General features: G+C 45.0%; 1 protein-coding gene across 2 annotated transcripts in view; it reads left to right on the top strand.

The window, feature by feature from the left end:
• Nucleotides 1–527: 527 nt before the first annotated feature.
• The window catches only part of LOC128303157 (protein O-mannosyl-transferase TMTC2), a 154,378-nt gene continuing 131,414 nt past the window's right edge, over nucleotides 528–23,491 (top strand). Inside the window, exons 1-3 of one of the 2 annotated variants that reach the window (XR_008287386.1) lie at nucleotides 528–654; nucleotides 8,655–9,241; nucleotides 20,255–20,341. Coding sequence is in view for 1 of the 2 variants with exons in the window: in XM_053040019.1 (XP_052895979.1) it covers nucleotides 20,256–20,341 (86 nt within the window). In the remaining variant the exon portion in view is untranslated. Of the gene's footprint in view, nucleotides 655–8,654; nucleotides 9,242–20,249; nucleotides 20,342–23,491 lie in introns of those variants that run through there. The other variant, XM_053040019.1, reaches the window with a different exon arrangement.

Below are 23,491 nucleotides of genomic sequence, written 5' to 3'. Positions count from 1 at the left end.
TTGCAATAATCAACATTTACCACCCACACAATCCCCGATGCCGTGTCCTCCCGTGCGTTGCCAGCCCCAGTAAGGTGGGAAACCCGGCAAAAATTCACCACTCGGTGTTTGGTTTTCACCACACGAGAGATACGCACACACGCTCACGGTTCGCTCCGGCCCTCGCTCGGTCGTGTAGTGTGGTGAAACGGTGCAATGCAAAACTCGATGGAAATCCTTCGGGGATCTCGTTTGTCGTTCACGTGTCACACACCAACAGTGGCGCCGGCGCACTATGGGTGAGCGATTTTTCGAACTTCGAAAGCCAACCACTCACTCTCTCGCATTTTTCGATGCCCTCGCAACAGCAGTGAAATGCGATTCTTCACTAGGGGATGACCAGTGGGAAAGAAACCGTATCGGTTCTGATGATCGGGATTAGCGACATGAGCGACCGGTTTGGTGCTGAGCAACCACCACTCACACTCACGGTGTTGAATGTTTCCTTTAAAGCAAACGTTCGGCCACCCGTTCGGCTTTAGTTTTCACCGAATCCTTACGCCGAAAGGATGATGGTTTTTATGCGCGTCGCGTTAACAATAGCGTAGAGCTGATTCATCCAACAAAAAAAAAGAAGGGAAAAAGCAAAACCGTTTTTGCGCTGCACTGTTTCGGGTGAGATATCGAATTGTGCTGCACCCTTCCCAAAAAGTGTTTTGTTATGGGCAGGGTGCAAATGTGTGTGATGAAGCGTTTTCCCCTGCAAGCGTGAAGGAATTGAAGCCTGGTGACTGTAGCTGGTGTCGGTATGGAAGATAAACATTCCAACGTCATTGTGCAGTCGGAGGCATATTAGCAAGTGCGTCACAAAGCTCAAAAGAGGTGAATATGAAAGCAAACGGCAGCTACCAAACTAAAGCGAGTGTAGATACGTGTACGGAATATAACTGTGTTTGAGTTGAGCGAAAAACCATCTTCTAAAACTGCAGCACTTCGATGAAAATGAAGTGTTTTCCATTCTTGTCTGAAACAACAACAAAAAAAAATACTTTTCCACTGCAAAAAGCAAAAAACGGAATGCATTCTTATTCGCCCTCCAGCCGAATCCATCTGTTCACAGCGTTCATCCGATTTCACTTCCACCTAAACCGGACATCCGGTGCAGCACTTCGGCACAAGCCGGAAAGAAGTTGCACATCTACAACAAAAAAAAAAAATCCCTCGCGGGCGCCCTGAGCTGCCGTAGCACAGCTGTTGGGAAAACACATTTTCTTCGCATTTTCCTCGCGAAATTTGCGTTCCTTCGCTCCTTCCTTTTTCGCTGAACCATCCCGATCGGCATCAAAACTTTTTCCCTTGCCGACCTCCCCCCCCCCCCCAGGCTAGCTTCACGGGGTTGAGTCAGCTGGTAAGGAATAATAATAAAAATGTGGGACAAAATTCCCTTATGATTCCCTCCTTCTGCAAGCGCTGGAAACGAAGTGGAAATGACACACTGGTCACAGAGGAGAAGGAAGAAGAAAAAAAAAGCCGTACCAGAAATGTCACCAAAGAGCGTACTTACTTTGGCCCATCGAAGAAGCAACATGCGAAATGAATCCTGCCCATTTATGCGACGCGCACGCGGCAGTCAGCGCGATGGAACGAACATCTTGCTTTTCCATTAAAGTGATTGCAGTTTTTTTCCTTCCCCCCGGAATGGATGGCATACTGCGGCCACCATCTGGGCACGAGAAGGAAGCTTGGAAGGAAGGGGGAGGTTTTTGGGTTGTTCTCCACACTCCACGCTTTCGGATCGCGAGCGAGGGCGACGAGATGACACTTTTCTTCCGTGGCGTTTGGGTGGAACAGCCCGTCACCGTGCTTCCTTTCGCTTTTCTTGAAACTGTAAGATTTATGTGCTGCTTCAACAATTTTCTTTCGCCGTAGCGTTTCTGTGTCATGCCCAGCGGAACCTTCGGTCCCGAAATTATCGGACGGAACTGCAGGACGCTGTACCGCACCGAGTTTTGCTGGGTTGAGGCAAACGAGGCACGAGGGCGGACCTGTTAGGCAGCTGTTTTATCGAAATTGAAAATTAATTAATTTCCCAAGTTGCATCGTTACTCTTCAGCCGAGGTTCGGGGGTTTTGGGGCACGGTACACGTTGCTCGGTGCTCGGAGTCCTGAAGAAGGTGGCCAGGTTTGCGAAAGGTTAGGGAGCATGACCCAATCTGAGCACAGCCGAGTACCGTACAGTTGTTCAGCGAGCAGGATATCCTTTGGTTTTTTTGTGTTTTTCGTACTTTTCCTTCCCGAAACGGATGCTTTCAGGCTGTCCGTATCCGGTTGCAAGGCAGAACAGAACAGAAAAAGGCATCATTTGTAGCTCGAAACAATCGAAATGCACAAATTCTTTACCCGCTTTTTACAGCTGCTCGTGACAGTGGTGCCAGTGCGAGTGGAGGATTTTATTTTATTGTTGCTTTAAATTCCAACGAGGGCCTTGAGGGTCTTCGCCAACTGAAGCCTTTGCCAGGCAGCGGTTGAGAATGTACCGAAGAATCTCTTCCATTCTGGCTGTACACAACCTTTGAACTAATGAGTGCGAGACCGCAAAGCAATGTCCAGTGTCTAGTGCAGCACAGCTAGGGCCATCGTCAATGTGGAGTGTTTAATTGGCGTTAGAACGATTGGTTCGCGTTGACTTCAGGTTTCTTACGATGTCTTTCGTCGGGTCTTCAGGGTTCTCGCTTCTCGCGCAACGATCTCATCTGCCAACGTATTGTCCCCATGGCACCCCCAAGGAAGCCTCGTGTCTTCCTCAACATCAAACGGCACGTTTACGGTCGTGTCACGATAGAAAGCGCTTTTCCCCTGTCATAATGCTCAACTTGCAACGAAGCCACCGCTTCTACACCAGTGCGGGCTATAAGATAGCTTTCTTTAAGGGCACTTGTTTCACCGAATGGACGCAGCATGGCGCGTGAGTGTGTATGTGGGTGGCGGGTGTGCTTACGTACGTAAAGTGAAGGCTTGCGAAAGTGGATGAACGTTTGCAAACAGCTTTGTACCCTGGCAAGTGTCTGTGCGGAAAAGTGCTGTGCAAAGTGTTTATCAGCGAGAAAATTAACGTTTCAGCAAGGGAAAAAGGGGAGAATTGTAGCGAGAAGTGAAAAAAGTGCCGGGCTATTTTCCTCCTAATTGGTTATGCTTGTCTGTTGGTTTTTTTTTTGTTTAACATATTCAAGGGTGTTGGTGAAAACTATGCAGTCAGCATTAACTTGACATGGCAGCGGTGTGGTGTGTTTTATGAAGAGTAGATTTTGTTTTCTTCGTATATTTAGAAAAATCGAAGTGAAATAGAAGTGTACGATGGGATGCCCTTCTCTAATGAATTTCCTATTTAAATTTAAATCATACTAATTTAAAGTTCTTGCAAGTTTCATGTTTTGGACAATCTTTGTCCACTTTTTTTGACGATTTTTAAAGAATCCCAAATTAAAATCAATTTGATTAAATGTATCCTAACATCTAAAAACGAACAAAAAGTACAGAAAACAACAATAAAGTGCGCTTTACAACAAGCAATTTTGCTACATCAAAGAATAGATTCACTTACAAAAAGAGGAACGTTGCAAACAAAACAAGAAATCACTTTAATTTCCCCACAACCGCACGTTGTCGCTGTTTCAATCGGCTCGCATAAAAATAAACTTCAAACCTGGCGTCGTACACAGCCCAACTTGGGCCGGTTGTTTCGCAATAAAGCAAGCTCAGCCCAAAGGGGTGTATGTGTGTGTGTGTGTATGTGTGTGTGTCTGTGTGTGTGTGTGTGTGTGTGGTCTCTATCTGCCGTACCATCCCCGCCTTTCCAGCCCGGTTTTCGTTATTGGAGCAGGTTGGTTCGGTAAAGTTTTCTACCAGGCCGCACCATCGCCAACCAAGCACACCAACCACCACATTTTATATTGGTTTCAAGCAAATAATGGCAAAGGCTTACGCTTCCACACCGAAACAAAGACAATCCTCTTCGTGCAAGCGTGTGGGTGTTGCGGGTAAGGGAAAAAACGGGGTGAAGTGGGGGTGTAGGAAAGGTATCCATCTCTTCTCTGGGCCGCTCCTTTACCCGTATGCAAAAGCGTGAATCGGTGTTTATATGTGTGTTTTATGGTTTGTTTCAAACCGGCGACAGTACGCCCGCCTACTTGATCTGCCAATTTCGAGCGAATTCGGTTCCGTGTCCCACCGCCCGACCCGGTGTTTCACGTGCTAAAGAAAATCAGTTGCAATTTTCAAACTTTCCCAATTGAGAGATAAATTTATAAGGCTCCAACACGCATACACACACATTCATTCCAAGCGCACATAAAAGTGAACTTTTCCTCTACTTTATTCTATTTCTCTTTGATTTGATTTTTTCGTTGTTTTGGAAGACGGCCTGATGGCAGTTTGAATTGTTTCGCTGGCGTAGGAGATGCTTTAGGGAAATTTGAAACTTGTTTTCCCTGCTCCAAAGGCAAGGTTTCATTCCAGTGACGTGAGCATAAAGAGGAAGGCAACACAAAAAAAACCACACAATGACAATTGGCGAATAGGCACAAAACTCTTGGCGAAACGGTATGATTGGATGGGAAAATTATGTTCGCGCACTAGTTCGCGTGGCGTACCGGAGGAAATAAAGCTCAAATAAAGGGACAACCGAAAGAAAAAAAAACGCACAGATTTTCCTTTGATCGTTTGTCGGCCGCTGTTCACTGTTTCATTCCGGCAGACGCACTCTTCAACGCACGCTCGTAATGATTCTTGCTCGCAAATCTTATGCGCAAAACGAAGCAAAAACGGAGGAAAGACAAACGCGAATCACTTTAAGAAATTCGTTCGTTTAGTTTTGCTGATACGACTTTTTGAGCGGCCGTACTCCGGCGTTTGAGTGGGTTTGGTTAGAATCTTAAAATCATTTCACCGTACGAAGAAAACTGTTTCCATCGGGGTGTGTATCGTCACATCCCGGCGCGAAAACACAAATCCACTCACTGGTGAAAGATGTGATTCCGCTAGAGGAAATAAAAGTTCCACCCAAAAAAAAAAGGAAAAGGAAGCCTTGTTCGTGTTTTAGTGCTTCACGGATTTTGGGATGTGATGCTGGGTGGCGCGGGTTTTCCCCATTTTCTCCACCATCTTAGCCAGCCCCGTCAGTCGCACTACTACAATGCCTTCCAGCATCTATTACTATTTACATTCGGCTTAGGATGTACGACCCGGATGTTTCGATGGAGACGCCTGGTCCTTCGTCTGGGCGGAAATGCGTCCGTGGCAACGGGCGGAGGATGCTTGGATTTTATGACGGTATAAATTTTCCCACCCAAACCACCCTACCTTCTACTCCGTTGTGCTGCCTCCGTGGTAGCATCGTACGAAACGGTTGGATTAGGTTCGCGACAGTGTCCCATTAGGGCCGCACCGAGTTTTGATTTCAGCCACTGCCGTTATAATGTGATGGCACTCGGTGCAAGTTCGGGTGTCTGTGTGACTGGCTTTGGATGGTTAAAATCGAGTTTAGAAAAGTTCCAATTTAGCAGTAAGCAGCATTAAAGGAGCAGTTCGCTCCCGAGCTAATGGGGTGATTTAAATTAAAGGACATTACAACAGCAAACTTTTTCGTTCGTTGTATAAAGTTGCTTGCCAAAAATACCATAATAATACGAAGAAAACGGCTAGCGCAATGAAAAGCAATAAAAAGTAAGCAACAAACAATAATACTTCTTATTAGAAGAGTGTGAATCGACTAACTTTAGTTTCAATAACGGCATGAGAAGTCGGAAAACACTTCCAGATCAATATAGCATTGCTTCAATAAAAAAAAACACCATTACGCAAAATTGCATACTCACAGGCGTTTTGCGACGATGAACTGAGTGAAATGCTTATGCCAATGAAATTATGCAAACTCAATTTGCTACAATATGAAGCGAAAACAGTCCCAGACAGTGCATAAACTACCGGCGAAACATATTCACATCTTCCACCGGAAAATTGCTTCATCGACCTCAGCCCCAACCCAACCGGCCATTGCTAAACTTGAAACCCTTCTCTACCCCGAAAACTATCGACACTGTCCGGTACCCGACCAACAGTTGGTGCACGATTGAGCGAATCCAATCTATTTGGAAGCATCCGGTTTTGACATAAAGCGAAAAGGAAAACAAAAACTAACATCACCAACTGGAACCGATGCGTCCCAGTGCGGGACGGAACGGCAGAACAGAGAAGCGGAACGACGGAGCGTATCGTCTTTGTTGCGAAAGAAAAGAAGAAATTTGCCACACTCGTATCAATCCGGTTCGGTGGGGCATACTGTACCGCGTATGTCGAAGGGAAATGCCACCCACAAGCTCATTTTCCCTGCTAAGAAAGAACAAAGCGAGGGACGAAACAAAAAAAAAAACGGACAAGGAAACGGAAAAGCGCAATATCCTTCATTTATTGTACCTTGGCCCTTTTTTCCCTTCTTTCGCTTTCTTCCATCAGCAGCTCAGTTTAGTTTTGTTCCGTTGGATGCTGTTGCTAAAAGGATCAGCTTTGTATCGTGCTTTGTTGGGTGTCGCTCTGGCCTCTTCTTCTTCACGCCGAAGATGATCCGAAGAATAAACCCCGCAGAAGATGGACACGTTTCACACATTTGACGTGGAACACGTGGCGCTTGAAAATGAGACGATGAACTTTTCGGCCACCTTCCTACCCAACCTTTTCCGTGTTTGTGGCGATGACGGGAGGAATGCCACCAAATGACCTGGCACTGACTGTAGTTACAAACCAAACAAAAACCAGTACAACAGCCTGGCAAGACGCTTTTTGTGCGGTGGCAGGGCAAAGAAAGTACAACAAAATGGCGTAAAAGCTGCTACTTTGCCTTGTTTGGTTTGTTTGTCTCATGGGACAGCACAAGTACAAGACTGTGCGTTCCTTCTCCCGATGGGTCTCATTTGAAGATATCGAAAAGGTTTCGCGCTATAAGGGAAAACTTGACATCGACACTGTCCCCGGCAACATTGGAAGACATTGGACGACAGATTGGAGAATGGTTCGTCGAATCGCTGTCATCTCACTTGTTACGATTTCTAATGTTTTTACACTCAACATTAGCCTCGTGGTTCATCACAATTTCATAATGCACTAACCGCGTTCTTTTATTCTCTTGCCGTTTTTTTGCAGTCTCTTTCTCCAACGTGTCATACACCGGACCGCTCATAGAGTCTTATCGAGGTTCTTTTTCTACCTTTTCCTCCAGACGGCACCAGAAAAGGCACAAAGCTTTAAGAGTGTAGAAAGTCGACAGTACACAACAAGAGGAAACCGAAATGCCTTCAAATGTCGAAAAAGAAGATGAAGAAACAATACATAAAACCAAGCTTCCAGCTTCAGGAAGATGGCAAGGGTCGTTTGCAGTGGTTTTGGCAAAGAAAAACAACAATCCTTGGACGAAATCCATACCCACCGTTTTTTTTTTTTGTTGTTGTTTCAATTCAACCTCTTTTTTTTTGCCCTGTGTGCCACACCGACAGCATGAAGTCACTTCTTTTGCGTCGATTGTTTGTTTCTCCGCTGAACGTATCGAATGGTTTTGAAGTTCGGCACTCGGACGGACTGATGCTTTAATACGATGCGGGATCGCGAAGTGACGCAAAAGCAGAGCACTTTGATGATCTGATTTCCTTGGCAACCGAAGCAGAAAGGAACGTGGGAAGTTGCTGCTTTCTTTCCGGACTCCTTCGTCGCTGACAGCAAAGTGTACGGATAGGTCGACAAGAACAAAAACAAAAAAAATCAGAACAAAATGGAACCGAAACTCGATACCCACTAGCAGACACCTCACCCGAAATGCGGTAGTTTAGTTTTCCATGGGGAACTAATCCACGGGGGTTTGTCTCACGGCGTGTGGCAGCAACACGGCACACACACACACACAGGGAAATCTTTATTGCCCGCACTGTGTTTCGCGGTTTTCATCCCGATCCTGACGAAAAACTCACAGACGCACACGGTTTGAGCACCTTCCACCAGCGGGAAGTCCAAAAGTTTTCCCCGGTTGCACAAGACTTACCAAACGGCTGGCAAGTCAAAGCCCAAAGCTGTCTTCGTACGCGTAAGCGTACCTTGGCACTACCAGTTGGAGCCCGGAATATGACAACTTAGACCACCGCTTGAAAGGTTGAGCTGTTGAGGATCTTGTGAGACAAGCGCGCGTGAGCTTGCAGCGACGACCAGCTAAATCAGTTGCCAAGTTGAATTTACATAAATAGTTCCGCGGCGAAAAGAATTTTCCGTGGCCTTGTGACACCCTGCAGAAGGTGTCTCTGGGTCTTGGAGAGAAACTGAAAAATTTCATCACGGCAAAAGGAAAATCGAATGCTGCAGAAAAGTTTACGATTGGTGGTGATTACATTACGGTGGTGTGTTTGTGTTGCAGTGACTAAAAACAGTTGGACAGCTGACGGATGTGTTAGACTAGTTGCATTCATTTTAAACTTTAAAAGACATAAACCTATGGCGTTTATTCTGTAACCTCTTACCAACTATAACGCAAACAGAAGACAGACATTTGCTTCGTTTTTTATCACTTGCATCATCATATTCGCTTTTCCTCAATTGTCTATTTTCTCTTTCTCTCTCTCTCGTTTCTTCATTTTGATTAGGTTAATTCAGTGAAAGCAACATAATAAGGTAAAAAAAGTGCGTAGTGTATTGCAGAAGAAGAAAAAAAGGAGTACGAATACTCAAACACGCCCGAAACGCGCGCCCGAAAGAAAAGTGTTCCACTTTAAGTGTGAATAAAGAATACGAATAAAATGCTGCGCCGAGTGAAAGTTGGTTGAAAGGCAGGAAAAAAGAGGCACCAGAAAAAGGGGGAGGGGGCGAAAAGTTAAAAGAAGTCAAAAGTCAAGTGGAGTTGTTAAAAGTTAAAATATATTCGTTCCTGCCTGTTACTTGCCCGTCGCTTCCGTTCCGTTGCCGCGTGCCACGGTTCGCTGTCTTACCCCGCATCGGTAAGGGTGCGCGTATCGGTTCGAAGGGCCAGTGTGCTATCTGTTGTGTTGCTGGTGTGCGTGTGCGTGCGTGTGTGTGTGTTGCGAGTGTGTCGGGTGTGTACAGCGAAGGGGGCGGCATGTGAACCGAAGCCGTGAACCGTAATATGATTTTTCCAGCAACCGTCAACCCAGAGTGCGGCACGGCAAGTTTAGCAACGGTTTAGCAAAGCGATGGTACAGCGCAACAAGTCAAGGTAGGTTAAGCTCGCAATGGTATGTGAAAATAATGCGCGTTACAAATCGAAACTTTTCAGCATAAACATTTCGGGGCGGGGAGAGAAGATGGAAAAATCAATTTTCCACGCACATTTTACACAATTTAATGTGCATTTGGTGCGAGCATTTTTGCGTCCCGCCGCTGGGGGGGGGGGGAAATTAATTTCGCTAATGTTTGCAGTGTTCGATCGGAGTAGGCTGTGACGGGAGGCTTTAAGTTGCGACGGATACACGGATGAACATTTCGCACGAATAACACGCCTACTGGCACGATGATACACGTCACCTTAAATGGTTTCCTTCAGATGTAATTATTTGCCATGCACAACCGTCAAACGTCATACGTTTGTATCAGTCACTTTGTGTTTCGCGGAATTGATTGTGAACTGTTGCTCGATTCAAGTTCATTATCGTGCAAACGGAACGGTTTCTTGCGCGATGCGCATCAATTCCAATTAGAAACTACATCACTCGCCCAGAAGTGGTAAGTGCGTCGTTTAATGTATGAAATTGATAGCTCTATTTGTAAACGCTTCAATGCAACCTGGAGTTAATGAATTATAGCTTTTGAATGTTATTTGATAGCTTATCTTCGTCGTAAGATTATCAGTTGCTGAGGAAACGTGCCAAAGCAAACTAAGGCCTGCAGCTACCTTTATCCATCTACTAATAATGCACTAGCGAGCAGAAATACGAAGCTAAATCTCATCAACGCAAAGCACCACCTAATCCACTGCTGTTCATAATTACTAAACTACTGTGCCGCTATTGGCGCCTCGCTACCATAGATTACCATGGCCAAAGAAACGACCTCTTACACCGCAACACACCCCCCATGGTCTTGGTTTCGTTTTCATTAAAAAGCATTAGCGTTAATCTTTAATTAAAACTTTTGTCTCCACTTGCGTGCGGACCAGTTGCCCGCTCCTGCACAGGTGCACCAGTTTTTGCTGGATGCAATTTTTAATACACATAATACCCAGTTCCCGTTTGTTTGTTAGCATTAACAGGACGTACAGACGTTTCGTTCCGTGTGCCGGTATGGCAGAAAGATGAGACTAAGCTTATAAAAGCTTACAGCTGCTCCCAAGAATGGATCGATACCGTGCAATAATTATAAAACTAATTTCCTGCCCTTTGGCGCACGTTAGCGCTTCTTCGGTACCGGTTACGGAAAATTTTGCCCAGATTTGTTTCACCTTCCCAACAAGCAAGCAGGCAAAAGCGAAGGAACGACTACTTTCGCTTGCTGGAAGACAAGCGTTTGCATCATAAAGGATGCAACATAATTTCCGCAACGGTGCTGCCCGATCGGTTGAAGCGGTTTTTTAGTGATGCTCTAGAACGAAGCCATGGTGAGGACCGTCGGTAGAAACGGCAAAAACCGGAATGTGGAGAATGTGTATTTTAGAAGATCAGCACAGGCCCGACGGTGAAAGTGCACGCTGACCAGAAGACCGGTAATTTATATTCATAGGCAAGCATTAAAACACCATTAAGATAATAAATTACATTTGATTAAATCTGCATAAAGCTGGCATGTAAAAATTGCTGTAAAACTAACCACCCCGTGCCGGCGCTTCTTGGTAAACGTTGCGAAAGGATTGCATACATTGTGGCGTACATGGAAAGAATGTCCAACGGGCGAGATGATAGAATGATTTTACGTTTTGTATGTTTTTTTTGTAATATTCGTTCGCTAAACAAGAGCAGCGAATGGATGAGCAAGCAACCTGGTTAACGAACGCTATCTAAGGTATTCTGGGGAAACACTTCGTCTTCTGGTACTCGGAGCCCATTAAACGATCTTATGGCTCCGGTCTTCCCCACTACCCCAATGGCAACCGGTTTTTGGCGAGGGAAAAACACCGGAACAACCGGTGAGCGAAAGTGATTATGAGCGGCACGTAAACCCTACCGAGAGTGAAGGATGGGAGACCTCCGGGACCTCACCTAACGCGCGAAAGCGTCCTCCGAACCGTGAGGCAGAATTATTAAAAACGGTAAAGACGATGATGATGTTGACGATGCACACACACAGACCGAACGTTCCAGTGCTGCCAGATCCATTAGCCCAACCCGAAACAATGGAGAAACCTTGCAGTAACCGTGCAGCTTCGTCGTGCTGTTATGTGTGGAACACCCCGTGTACGGAATGTGGGTTTTCACCGTCAGCCGAAAGTTCACCGTCGTAAAAACGTAACTAACGACGATGAAGGGATAAAACGCCCGCCCCGGTTGAGGTTAGGATTTTCAAACGCAAAAACGCACCGTTGTGGGTGAATCAGGTCGGCAACAGTGGGGTGTATGTGTGTGTCTGGGTTTCCCCTTTTGGGGGTTTTGTCAGGTTGATGCGAGGCAAGTTGCTCGTCAATGTCATTGCCTTTTGGCGAGCAGGAAAAAAAAAACCGCTATGATGCAAAGTTTTACGACGACGCAACCTGCTTATGATGCATTCAGTGTGCGGAAGGCTGGCGCCCTTTAGCGTCCCTCAGGGCGGCCCTAGCAGACTAGCCCTTAATGAAGTACGAGCACCAAACCACTGGCCGTTCGCTGCTGGTAGTTTATTGTTGATGGTTTGTGTGGGGCTTTTTTTGTTGTTGTTTTGTATCATGGTTTAAAAGTCCGCTGGGATGGTGAAAAAGCTTGGACAGTAGCGAGACAGAGCGAATGAGAAAGTAAGGGTGGAATTAATTAAAGCTCGGGTGAAAATTATATCATAACAGCTCGTATAAATTGCTTCAAATCAAATTTACATGCCAGCAACAGCAATGAGCAAGGAAAGCAAGTAGGGAAAGGTGATAGAACAGTGGTGAACGCTGTGAGACATTGGTCATTAGGTGTCGCGCTAGTAACGAACTAATGAGCACACCTCGTTACGTTGAATTAGGAATAGGTAGCAGGTAGTTTGCCTTCTTTCAGTTAATGTTCTTTCTAAAATTAAGCAGCTTAAAATTAGAGATTAGGTTAATTAGGAATTAAATATTAGTTGTTGTATCTGACATAAGCGTAGAAACTTTCGTTGTATTGTTACTAGAAATTATTTTCATCAGCTTCTTTTCGACTCCGTCTCCTTTTCCTTTCTCAGTAGCCACATACTATTCAACACGTGTTTCTTCCTCCTACCGGGCTGATGACACATGGTTGACAGTTGTGTCACATGCATCCTGCGGTTACTGGGATTATTTTTTGTTGTTTTTTTGTATTCATATTTATGATTTTGCTTAAAGAATTCAATTAACGAGTTTAATGAAAATAATTCAATGAGTTATTAGTTGGTAAAACACTCTATGCTATGTTATTACGGTTAAGTAAAGTAACGTTACATCCAGCTTGAAATTTTTTAATTTTTAAGTAACAAATTCTAAACTCTACTACAAAATGTTGTAGAATTTTTGAACCCTTTTTTTAAATAACCGCTGCTGAGGTTAATTCATTGCCGTAGATTTCATGTACCAATGTGTTAGCAGATGGCCTATATCTCACCCAAAATCCACCATTTTCGTTTCATCTGTTTCAAGCTCTCGTAGCTCAGGAACAGCATTTCGACCCAGCTTCGGTTTACCATTTCCAGTAAAAACTAGAAGCTAAATGGTCATTATTTCCGCTGGCAGTTTTGCGGTTGACAACGTGACCCAGCCCTTGAATGAGAGCGTTCCCGTGCTCCGGTGGCGAATGAAGGGTGTTCATGCCCACGCCTGTCCGGTTCAACACCCATCAGTTGGGGGCCAGTCCGTGGCCCGGCCAGATGATATTCTTTTTTTAGATTGTTACAGGGAAATTCACCAAACAAGTCGTTCCGCTGGTACGTTCCGGAAATAAAAAACCCACCACCCGAGAACCGAGCGGCCGCAGGAAATTTGAGGTTTAGTTCGTGCCACCGAAAACAAACCGGATTGCATCCGACCGGTAGGAAAGCGAGCCGCGGTGGTTCGTCGGTGTGGTCGGTAACACACAATGCACGGTCGGCCCCGTATCCCACTATTGCGCATCGGTTGTGGACGATTTTCCCCGTGCAATCACGTTGCTATTCGCGTACCGGTGCTATGTCCGGTTAGCAGTTTGATTCTGTACATGCAGCTGGTACCAATACGATCGAAGGGCAGAACTGTTGGTTCAGCACGAGATAGCATATGGTCGGCTGGTTTTGGTTTAGGATTCGCGGTTTTGCAATCGATGCGCCGAATGCCGGTGATGTGCTTGTTAATGGATGTTTTAATTTGCTTCTATTTGTAGGTATTCATTTATACCGAATGTTTGTGACAAATAGATAGTTCTATTTCACTCTAAAGGTGCAGATCAGATATTATAGAATAAGCACAAACTTCTTGATATGATCAAACAACTTGATTGTCTACATACAACTGTAACATTCGATAAACCTTCCCAGGGGAAAAAACGAATAAAGTTTATAAAACAACAACAGAAACTGTAACAAACTGCACCGTTTGTTATCCACGAATTTCTGGCGATGGTTGTTTCGTACATGTTTTGCATGCTGCGAACCAAGCGCCATTTGACGGTTAGATGCCCCAGGTCTGCTAGCTAGTCAAAGTTCTTGTCGAAAAATTTCGCAATGAAAAACTTCATGAATAATTCCTCGCAACGGTTCAGGCGATCGATCAGCTCTTTTGTGACTGTGTTTCTGTTTCTGTGTTTTGCAATGCATGAATGTTCTTCTAAGCTGTTTGTTTGGTAGTCACATGTGCTAAGCTTTAAGCATGACCTTCAATTTATGTTCGATTGGTTGGTTTAAAAGGGCACATAAGCTCATTTTAATGGGGTTTTTTTAATAGAAAATGTTTTAAATTTATATTTTTTTTAACTATGTACAAACACATAAATAAACAGCAAACGAATGAATCAATGAAATCAAACATAACCTAAAAATTCCACACCGGTTACAAAAGAACTCTTCAAACTTAACTTCTCAACCCCTGGGCAATTGCTTAACGCAAGAATATAAAAAAAACAGCACCTTACCCATGACAACGTGTGGTTATCAAAACAACGTCTCCAACAAGAAACAACAAGATGCCACAAGATGTCACATAAAAATCACTCTCCCGTTTCGAAACCTTTCCATTCCACCCAGTAAACGGTGCCAACATGAAACTTCCACATGGGGAAGGTTCGCCTTCACGATGGGTCAGAAGAATTGATGGAGCCTGAGGAAGAAAAAAAAGCGGGCAAAACAATCTGGAAGGTTGCTACGGGGAAGGCCGTTTTTCCGGGCAAGAAAAACTTTCTCACCCACCTTTTCTTCCGTTCAAAGATGACAATCGAACATTTGCATATGTTGCGGATCGGCAGCCGCCGACTGAATCGGCTGTTTCAAAGTAGCCGGTGAGCATGGGTACGGAATGTCCCACACGTCCACACAGAGCCATGCACAAGCACGTGGACCGATCTCCAGTGCACCAGACAATGGCACGCGTGTCGGCCATTTTGAACCGACCGAGCGCCGGGTCATACTGTGCCGGCATGCGGGCATTTGGGATTTGGTTTCTCCCTGGCGGGCGGGTTTTCGGTTGACCGTACGAGCTGGTCTGGCCGTATTGAAACTTTTCTCCCACCCGGTACATGCCACACGGATGGCACTGGGCCGGAAAATCTGTTCCATCTTTTTCCTGCTTTTCGTGTTGGTGGTTTTGGGTTTTGCTCGCAAGCAAAAGTTCGGCCGGTCCGGTCGGAGCTACTCGATTTCAGTTCATGGCTCATGGCCGATATGCGCCTGCTGCCAATGCAAAGTTCATTCCGTGACATCCTGCAGATGCTGCCGGGGAATGCTTTTTGCCTGCAAAACACTCTTCGTAACCTTTCCGCGCTTCCATTGTCCCACCTCCCGCTCGCCTGCGAACAGTGCTAGGAATGCAAAGGACTCGCACTAGGCAACACCGAGAAAGGAAATGAGAAAGTTGCGGAAAGTTTTCCGTTTTATTTATTTTCCAATGTTGATCTCCCTTCACTCCTTCTACCCCTTTTCTATACCACCCTGAAGAAAAGCCTTTCCCATTGCCTTTTCTTCCGTAAAGGAGTATGGTTCAACGAAGCGGGAAATGATCCCGGGCCCGGGAAAGGGGGGGATTTTCGCCGGGAAGGTACAACGGTAAGAAAACTGTCTTCTACTCGAAAATTTCATTATCTGAATCAGCCTGAAGCAGTATTTGTGCGGTTGCATCCTTAGTGGCCCCAAAACTACCGAGCCCGGCCCATTCTTTTGCGGGAAAAGTGTGCCTTCGTGAGAGCAAACCACTACCACAATGAGGAGGGGTGGTAGTTTGGGGTGACACTCTCACCTCTTTTCAAGCCTCGTTTTTCCTACCGGTCGAAGTAGCCACAGTAGTAGGAAACCATCTTAATTTTAATGAGCATTTGGTTCAAGTTTCGAGCAGCCATTAATGCAACCCGGCATTTGCCGGCGCGAAGAAAATGGACGACTACCGGCCATTTTTGGCCATTTCGTCGTTCGTGGGGCCAAAACGGTATGAAAATTGTGAAAAATAACCCCCACACATACACAGTGCAAACAAAGCGGTAAAGAAGGTTGACAATTTCCGTGGCCAAAACTCTCTCACACACTCACACACACAGCAAATCAGGAGCAAATGGGAGTGAAAATTAAAGTTTTGCCTGTCTTTTGTTCCTGGTCCTTCCACTGGCTGGCAGATGGTGGGAAAGTGACGCCGTTCCCGTACTCCATTTTGATTGAAGTCAGTGAAAAAGTTTAAATTGTTTCCATTATTTGTCAGAATGCGCGGTCAACCCGCATCGCTGGTTGAGAGCAGAAAGGGGTTTCGAGCGACTGGGTTGGAGATTCCTTTCCAGTGTGACTGTCCTCGTGTAGTTAAGCTACCCGGTAGTAGCTCTTAAAGCAGCTGCAAACGCTTAGTTCTGTTGTTGAGCTTGAGAACAGACTGTTTAAAAATGTTTTACCAAAAGGGCATTTCAAACAATACTCTTTTTCGTTCAACAAGAAGAATGTCAATCAACGAATCACATGGATAATTAAATTTAAATAAATAAAAGCTAAATCAGTGGAAAGGTTTTTTTTTCGTTATGTGACTAAACAAATTTTGCATTTCGGCGAAATGTATTTAAACGATTTTAATCTGAACTGAGAAAACCGATTTTCAGCGTTTCTACGATATTCATTTGTATTGGTCGGTATGAAATAACCAACAGCTAAATGATTTATGTTCAGTTCCACGTAAAGATTGGAACCTGAAGTTCAATCAAATTGTTTTGACGCAATACATGTCGTTTTGAAACAGCAATTCATGGAATGGCACGAGCTTCCAGCCGACTAGTGGTTAAGTTAGTAATATTTCGTCTTTTTAGAATTTCTATTATGTTTGACACAAAATTCGACAATGTCGCACTGAAAACAGTCATTCAACAATTCAAGAAAAACAGACAGAAACACAGAAAACAGACAGAGTGCAGCAGCATGTGAATATGAAGATCGAGGGCAAAATGATTTGTTCCTGTGACGTCTGTAGGTTACCAAAGATCGCCATTCTACCATATGACACTCAAAGGATAACAATAGAACATTTTAAGACAGATCTCAAACGAGAGATCTAGTTGCCAGAGATAGTTGATTCGCAGGGCCAAAAAAAGAGGAATCTATTGCGATCACTCGAATTTAAAAAATCGTCTACTAAAAAATCGTCTAATATCAATGATTTTTTATAAATAAAACAGTTTCAGATTTAATAACGTTACAGGACAGAGAATAATGTATACATTTTTAAACAACTACACCATTTTACTAAACTTTCTTCAGCTGGAGAAAATCATATCACCACCGGAAGTAACTTCGCAATCACAATGCCTGTCACGTTTTCTGATGTGCAATATTCCCGTGCAAATGTCTTATCAAATCTCACAGAATGCATTTTGGCAAAAATATATTGCCCCTACTACGCTGCTACCATGTCAAACGATCTACCCCATCAGCTACTTCCGAAGTACGGTTGGTACCACCAGAACGTCAGCATTAGGGCAGCTACCGGTGCCACTATTGCCTACTATTTGGCAACCAAATTTTAAGGTTTATTAAATCCCTTTCTCCCAACGGCTTAGAAAACGTAGCCCAACGGCGTTGAAACCCGTGGCAATAGTCGCGAGATGCCTGCTGCAGTTCGTTGATGAAGCCGTTTTTAAGCCACCACCAGTCCCGCCGCTCTCGCTTCGACCCCGCGAGCGTTGGCAGGAATTTGAATTTTTGATTATAATTTGTACGTGGAAATGTTTAATTTTGGCATAAATCACGTTAACGCTAACTTTGACTTTGACTTCGGGGCACGGGTAAAACCCGTCCGTCAGGTTCCTGCCCGTTCGGAAGGTGAAAACGTTGAAACGCACAATTTGCAATCTTGCACACGTACGCTCGAATGGTGCACAGAGGGACGAGGAGTGGTGCCAAAGGGGAGTATGCAAAGAAGGCACACGTACAACGATGAGTGAAATGCATTTATGTGCAGCTACGAAAAGCCACAACCGGCACCAACCGAGGAGTACGTGTGGGTGAGAACCCACAGGTAGGATGACACATATGCAATGAAAAGCCAAACCAATATCTGTACTCCACGCGCCGGCTGAAGCTGTGATGTGTGTAATTTCCATGCACGGAAGGCAACCAGAGACCGTCGACGAGCGCGACTCGATGATGCCGGATGTGGTGCTACTCCCGGGCAACGCATTTGGTTGGAAAAGCGATATTCGAAAGGATTTTCCTAACGTTTGGAAGCGTTCATTTTTTCTTCTTTCGCTGTTGCGCGAACACTACTGCAATAGTGCACCTTATTGTTTGACGGGTTGGTGAATGAACGTTTGTGCGATGAAATCATACGTTGGTCTCATGAATATGTTCACCGCGTGTACCCCGCGTGCTGCTAGAACTGCCGGCGAAATGTTAAGGTGTGAATTTTCATCACATGGATACTACTCCCTTTCTGCTGTCCATTTTCTTCACCCCCTCTGGAACTCTCTATGAGTTTCAAAAAACTTTCGACAGATTTCCCACCTCCCCCAGCAGCAACCCCAGTAGGATTATGCAATTTTTATCCCAATTTTAAAGCACCTGAAAGCTTGGGCAGATAAATGAATGGAGAAAAAGGAAATAAAAAAGGGTGCACTCACCGAAAAGACTCATTCCCGGGGCCACGGCGATGAGCTTTGTGAGCAATGGGTATGTTATCGGCAGTATTGCAGTGGTGCCACGCGTCAGGCAACGGGAACAAATGTGCATATTTTGTGCACACACTAAACTTCCTGCCGGCTAACATTGTAACAGCACTCGCATTGGAATTAATTGTGGCTGGATTCGGGCCGACACATGGGCAAGGCAAGAACGGGATTGGGATTTTACAAATTTTTGAATTCGCTGATGTTTGCCGATGAGGAAAAGCTTCAACATGATGAGATGTGCTTCTAGGTGACAAGTGATAGATAGCTTGGTCCGACAGACCTACTGCGATTTATTCCAGTGAGATGTTTCTCCAATGGTATTCAGATGAAAACTCTATATTAAAACACATAGTGGCGATGTTGCGATGGCAACGACAAGCCGTTTTTTATACATAGACTTTTAACAGAGATAAATCGCAGCAGGTTTAAAGGCAATCATTTCAAGAAATTCCCATTTTTTTATTTTGCACGTTCCAACTAACTAAAGGAAAACGAATCATTTGTGTACCACTTTTTTAATTTTCCATTTTCTTTTCACTTTGAGATCTCACATCACATAACATTCCAGCACGTCAAGAGATGTGCCATTAATTGGTCCATCGAGCCAGAATAAATTCTCGCCTGCATCTCTCGGGTTTTGCTGCCCACCCGGGGATGTTGGAAAATGATTCACAAATGGAATCGCGTTTTTTTCCCCGCGTCCACCACCATATCGATTTACCCACCCACTTGCACAACCCGCACAACACATACACACAAAAAGACGCCATCAATTTATTCAGATTTAATGACCAAAGCCGGGACAGTATTGAGAATTATCGGTTTTTACTGTTTGTGTGTCGTCCACCAGGCCAGCAGGGGATCAGTGTACCGTTTCGATGAGATTTCTTTCCTTTTATTTTGCTGGAGCTTCTCTAGCAATAGCCACGGGGGTTTTCGCCATCCGACGGTCTGACGGTTGGGGCTGGGGGGGCTAGTCCCGTAGCCGTGGGCTGCAAAATTGTGCATAAATTGAATTTCGATACGAATTTAATTACGATAATCTGTGCTAGTGGGCCGGAAGAAGTGTGCAGTGAGCTCACCCAGAAACGGGTGGCCCAAGTGGACACGGGTAAGGGTGGGAGAGTTAAGGGAAGTAACAAAAAACCCATGGCACAGTACCTTGCTTTTGTCTGCTGGCGCTGTACAGCACACTTCCATGATGGGGGCTACTGCTTTCGTTTGCTGATCGATATCCAATCGAACTGACGATTCCGGGTTGTGTTTCGTTTCCAGCATACGGCAACGCATAAATATATGGCACCAAGTTCCACGCCCCTCGGTTTGACGGAAGGTGGGGGGGCAAAACTAGCGAAAGGTCAAATCGGTAAACTCCCTGATCGGTGGTCCGGGTGCCCTGTGCGTGCGAGCATGCGTTTGACCTGTTGCAAAATAATTCGGATACTTTCCGAAACGTTCTTTCAATTGAGCTTTTGCCATTGCGACAGTGGAACGTTTTCACTGGACCGGGTATGGGGGTATAATCTAAAATCGATATTTGCATTCGGTGTACATCGCTTTTATCATCGCTCAATGCTGGTCCGGGGAATTGGGCTATTGGCACTAGCAAAAGGATGGGCAAAACATCATTTCGGCTTCGGAGAACCCAAAACCCGAGTGTAGGATTAAATGGATGCATTTACGCCGCGGTGCAATCGAATCGGAAATAATACACGCTCGGTGTGTATCGCAGTAGGGTTTGGTAATCGAAACTCATTTTCCTTTTTTTTTTTGTTTGTGTTCCCTTCTCGTTCCAGCATGGATTACGTTAGTTTAGGCTGTTGCACGTTGGCCTTCGTGCTGTACATCAACACACTGAGCGCTGGATTCGTCTACGATGACAGGTAAGTGAATCAGTTTTAACGTCATCAAATGACAGATGGTACCCACACACACACTTGCAGGTGACAGTACAAAATAAAGCTCCTCTCTGTACCGTCCCAATAAACTCACCTTCATCTTCTGTAGCAGAAGAGTTTCATTAAGCAAATGCTCAATCATCTTAAATAAAGGACGTTGATGTTGCCAAGAGCTACTCGCTAGCAGCCTGATCCGGTATCTCTTTTTTAAGATGCTTAGCATCGGAAGCTTGTCGGCAAATTTTGGCTCCTAGTGTTTCCCCACTTCCGTTCATCACTGATCAAAGCAACAAGGACGACATTTTCATTAGTTTAATCTACGGTCTTGGCTGCTCTGCAGCTTGCGCAGGTTATCAACTAACCAGTGCTCAACAGTGATGGATTGAGTTTTAATTCATCTAGTTAATTTGCTCCAACACTTCTATTTTGTGCTGCAAGGGCTGTGCTTATCGATGGCGTGTGCTCAAGAGACACCGAATGAACAAAGGGAACCATTGTATTGATTTGTACGTTCGTTGCGTTATTAAGAGGAATGAAAATAATCAAAGCAGCCTTTGTGTCGATTTGTCGTTGCTAAGACGGAAATGGATTGGGGATTAATGTTCGTTATAATTTTGACATATTAATCACCTTTCATTATCGTTAAATAAAGAAAAAAACAGCTTAAGTAAAATAAGGTTTAAGTTAATAAAGGTAAAAGTTACAGCTAAGAACAAGTCGAAGTAACAAATATTTTCAAGGTATTTAAATTGCTTGAAAATGTAATACGCACTGTTCAGGAAGCTCCCGTGCTCACTCCCTTTAAGTTGCTGCTGCCGGTAACAAATCTCCGCCACTGAAAAACATCCTTTTCCATAGAACGACACGTTGCGAAGGTTTCTCGGTCCCGTTCAAGAGGATGCGTAGCGTGTCTGTAAGTAGATAAGTACATTAAGAAGATTTATATTCAAATAAACCATGTTCACTCACACGGTTGCAGGCACCGTGCCGATCACATACACACCGGTAATAGATTATTCAGTGTATTATCGTGCCCACGCACGATGCTGGGTCTGGCAATGGCACGGCGTTTGGCCGGGAAAAGGGATTCCCCAATACAGGACGAAGATGCAAACACCACCACCCCACACTCCACACGGCCATTCGGATCGGTCTGTTGCATGGATTGGGGGCCGGGATGAAAATGGTTATTATTTCATCGCTTCTGGATTATTTCTTGCGGTTCCCGTGTCTGTGGTTTTTCGCTAGCTCTAGCTTTCCATCTCACAGTGTCTGAATTCAATTTATCTTCAGTACCCAAAAAGGGAAACCGGTAGTCCACCCCGCGGGGGGTTAACCTTCAGATCACCCTTAGCGGGAGGGCGGTGGATGGCCCCGGGTAGGTAGTGTCAGACAGTGTCATCGATTTTCCGACCTCCGACACCGACCAAAGGGACCCCACTCGGAAAGGAAGTCAAAACAATCGTCCTTATCCCACCATCTGACAGCAAGCGTTTCCTTGCGTGCCCAACGTTTTACTCACGTTCCGGGCGTTTTGGGAACCACTCCCGGAAACCCTTGCCAGGTGGGTTTTCTTGTTTCCCATGGTTGGAGGCGAAGGAAAAATAAAACCCATCATGCCTTTTGAAAGGTGCAGAAATTTACCACCAACAATACCACCAACTAACGCTAACAACTTCCGGGACCGATTTGTTCCCGCTCAAACATACATTCATACATTTGCCACGCACGCTTCCACTCGAGTTATGGTTATTGTTTTGTTTTAAATTTGCCCTCCCCCCCCCCCCCCACACACACCGAACACCTTTCCATGAAGGCGTTGGTGCAACGGGCTGCGACTTGAAGTAGTTTGTACTCAACAACTGAACACAACTTTCCTCCGACCGGAACCGAACGTGGACGGAGGTAGTATGTTCGGTGTTGGGGAGTTGATTAACGAAGGGACAAATCTGTGTCCTTTCAAATCGGAAACAAGCGCAATGCCACCGGCAATTCGAAACAGTCACGGCGTAAAGCGTATTTTGGAGATTCACCACACGGAGTGCGATGAAGGCGGAACGAGAATTTGTAATTGCTAAAGGCGCTGGGTGTTAGGAAGGGGATGGAGAATGGAGAAAGGTGAAACCGGGAGGTACGAGGATTGTAACTGCTCGATGCCATCCGACAACGTTCGGACAGGTATGACCCTAAGGGGTAATTATGTACACGCTATCTTTCGTCACTTTCGCACCTGCCTGTTCCTGATCGCACACGGGGAAAGGTTGTTGGTAGTGAAAGTGCGCAAGAAATATGTATCGATCAACACACGCCAAATTCTCCGAATTAAAGTAGAACTTTCGTTCAAGAAGTGTTCTACCTGGAGGTATGTTTAATCACAAAATGTATTGCTCTTGTAAGGCATAATGATGACATGTGCTTCAAGAACAAACGCCTGAAGGTATACTATTTGTTCTAACATACTTTGGGAGTTCTTCCAATTATTTTATTTATTGCATTCAAAAAAGTATCATTCTATTCTAAAATCATCTTCTTATAACATCCTGAACACCATTGAAACGATCATTAAACAAATTACAAGTGCATACTTTCAGGCGTTTTAAACTCAAGCTGCCGGTCAAAGTCTCACCTTTTGCACAACACTTTCCTCCTGAAGCTTGCGATATCACACTTGTCAACCTTATCCACTCATACCCAAACAAGCACACACACACACACTCACATCCTTATCATTCTGGACTGCCAATAGGTGTCCAATAATGTAGCCCCGCATTCGATACTGCTTTGAAAAACTTCACCGTTCGTAAGGTGGGAATGTAATGGATACCATATCCGTTTCGTATTTTACGTCCCACAATTCATACACCTACACCTACACACACACACGCATGTAAAACTCGCCTTTGTCATCATGTGTGATCGGACACCAGCACGATAACCGGTACCGGCACCACCTGCAGTGTGGTTTTTTTTTTATGTCCTCGAGCACATACGACCGGCGAACGGAGTCCATCGTGCAAGAAAGGAATTCTCATTTTCATCGGTGCTGATAAGTGGACAACTTTGTTTTTTTGTTGCAAGAACCCGCTCGTAATGATTAGACGCGGAAGGGTGGTTGTGTAGTCTCCGGCACGCATG

The sequence above is a fragment of the Anopheles moucheti genome, chromosome 3 (assembly GCF_943734755.1).
Source record: "Anopheles moucheti chromosome 3, idAnoMoucSN_F20_07, whole genome shotgun sequence".
Lineage (NCBI taxonomy): Eukaryota > Metazoa > Arthropoda > Insecta > Diptera > Culicidae > Anopheles > Anopheles moucheti.
The sequence above is the reverse complement of the archived record's forward strand: the minus strand, read 5'-3'. Positions and strand labels throughout refer to the sequence as shown.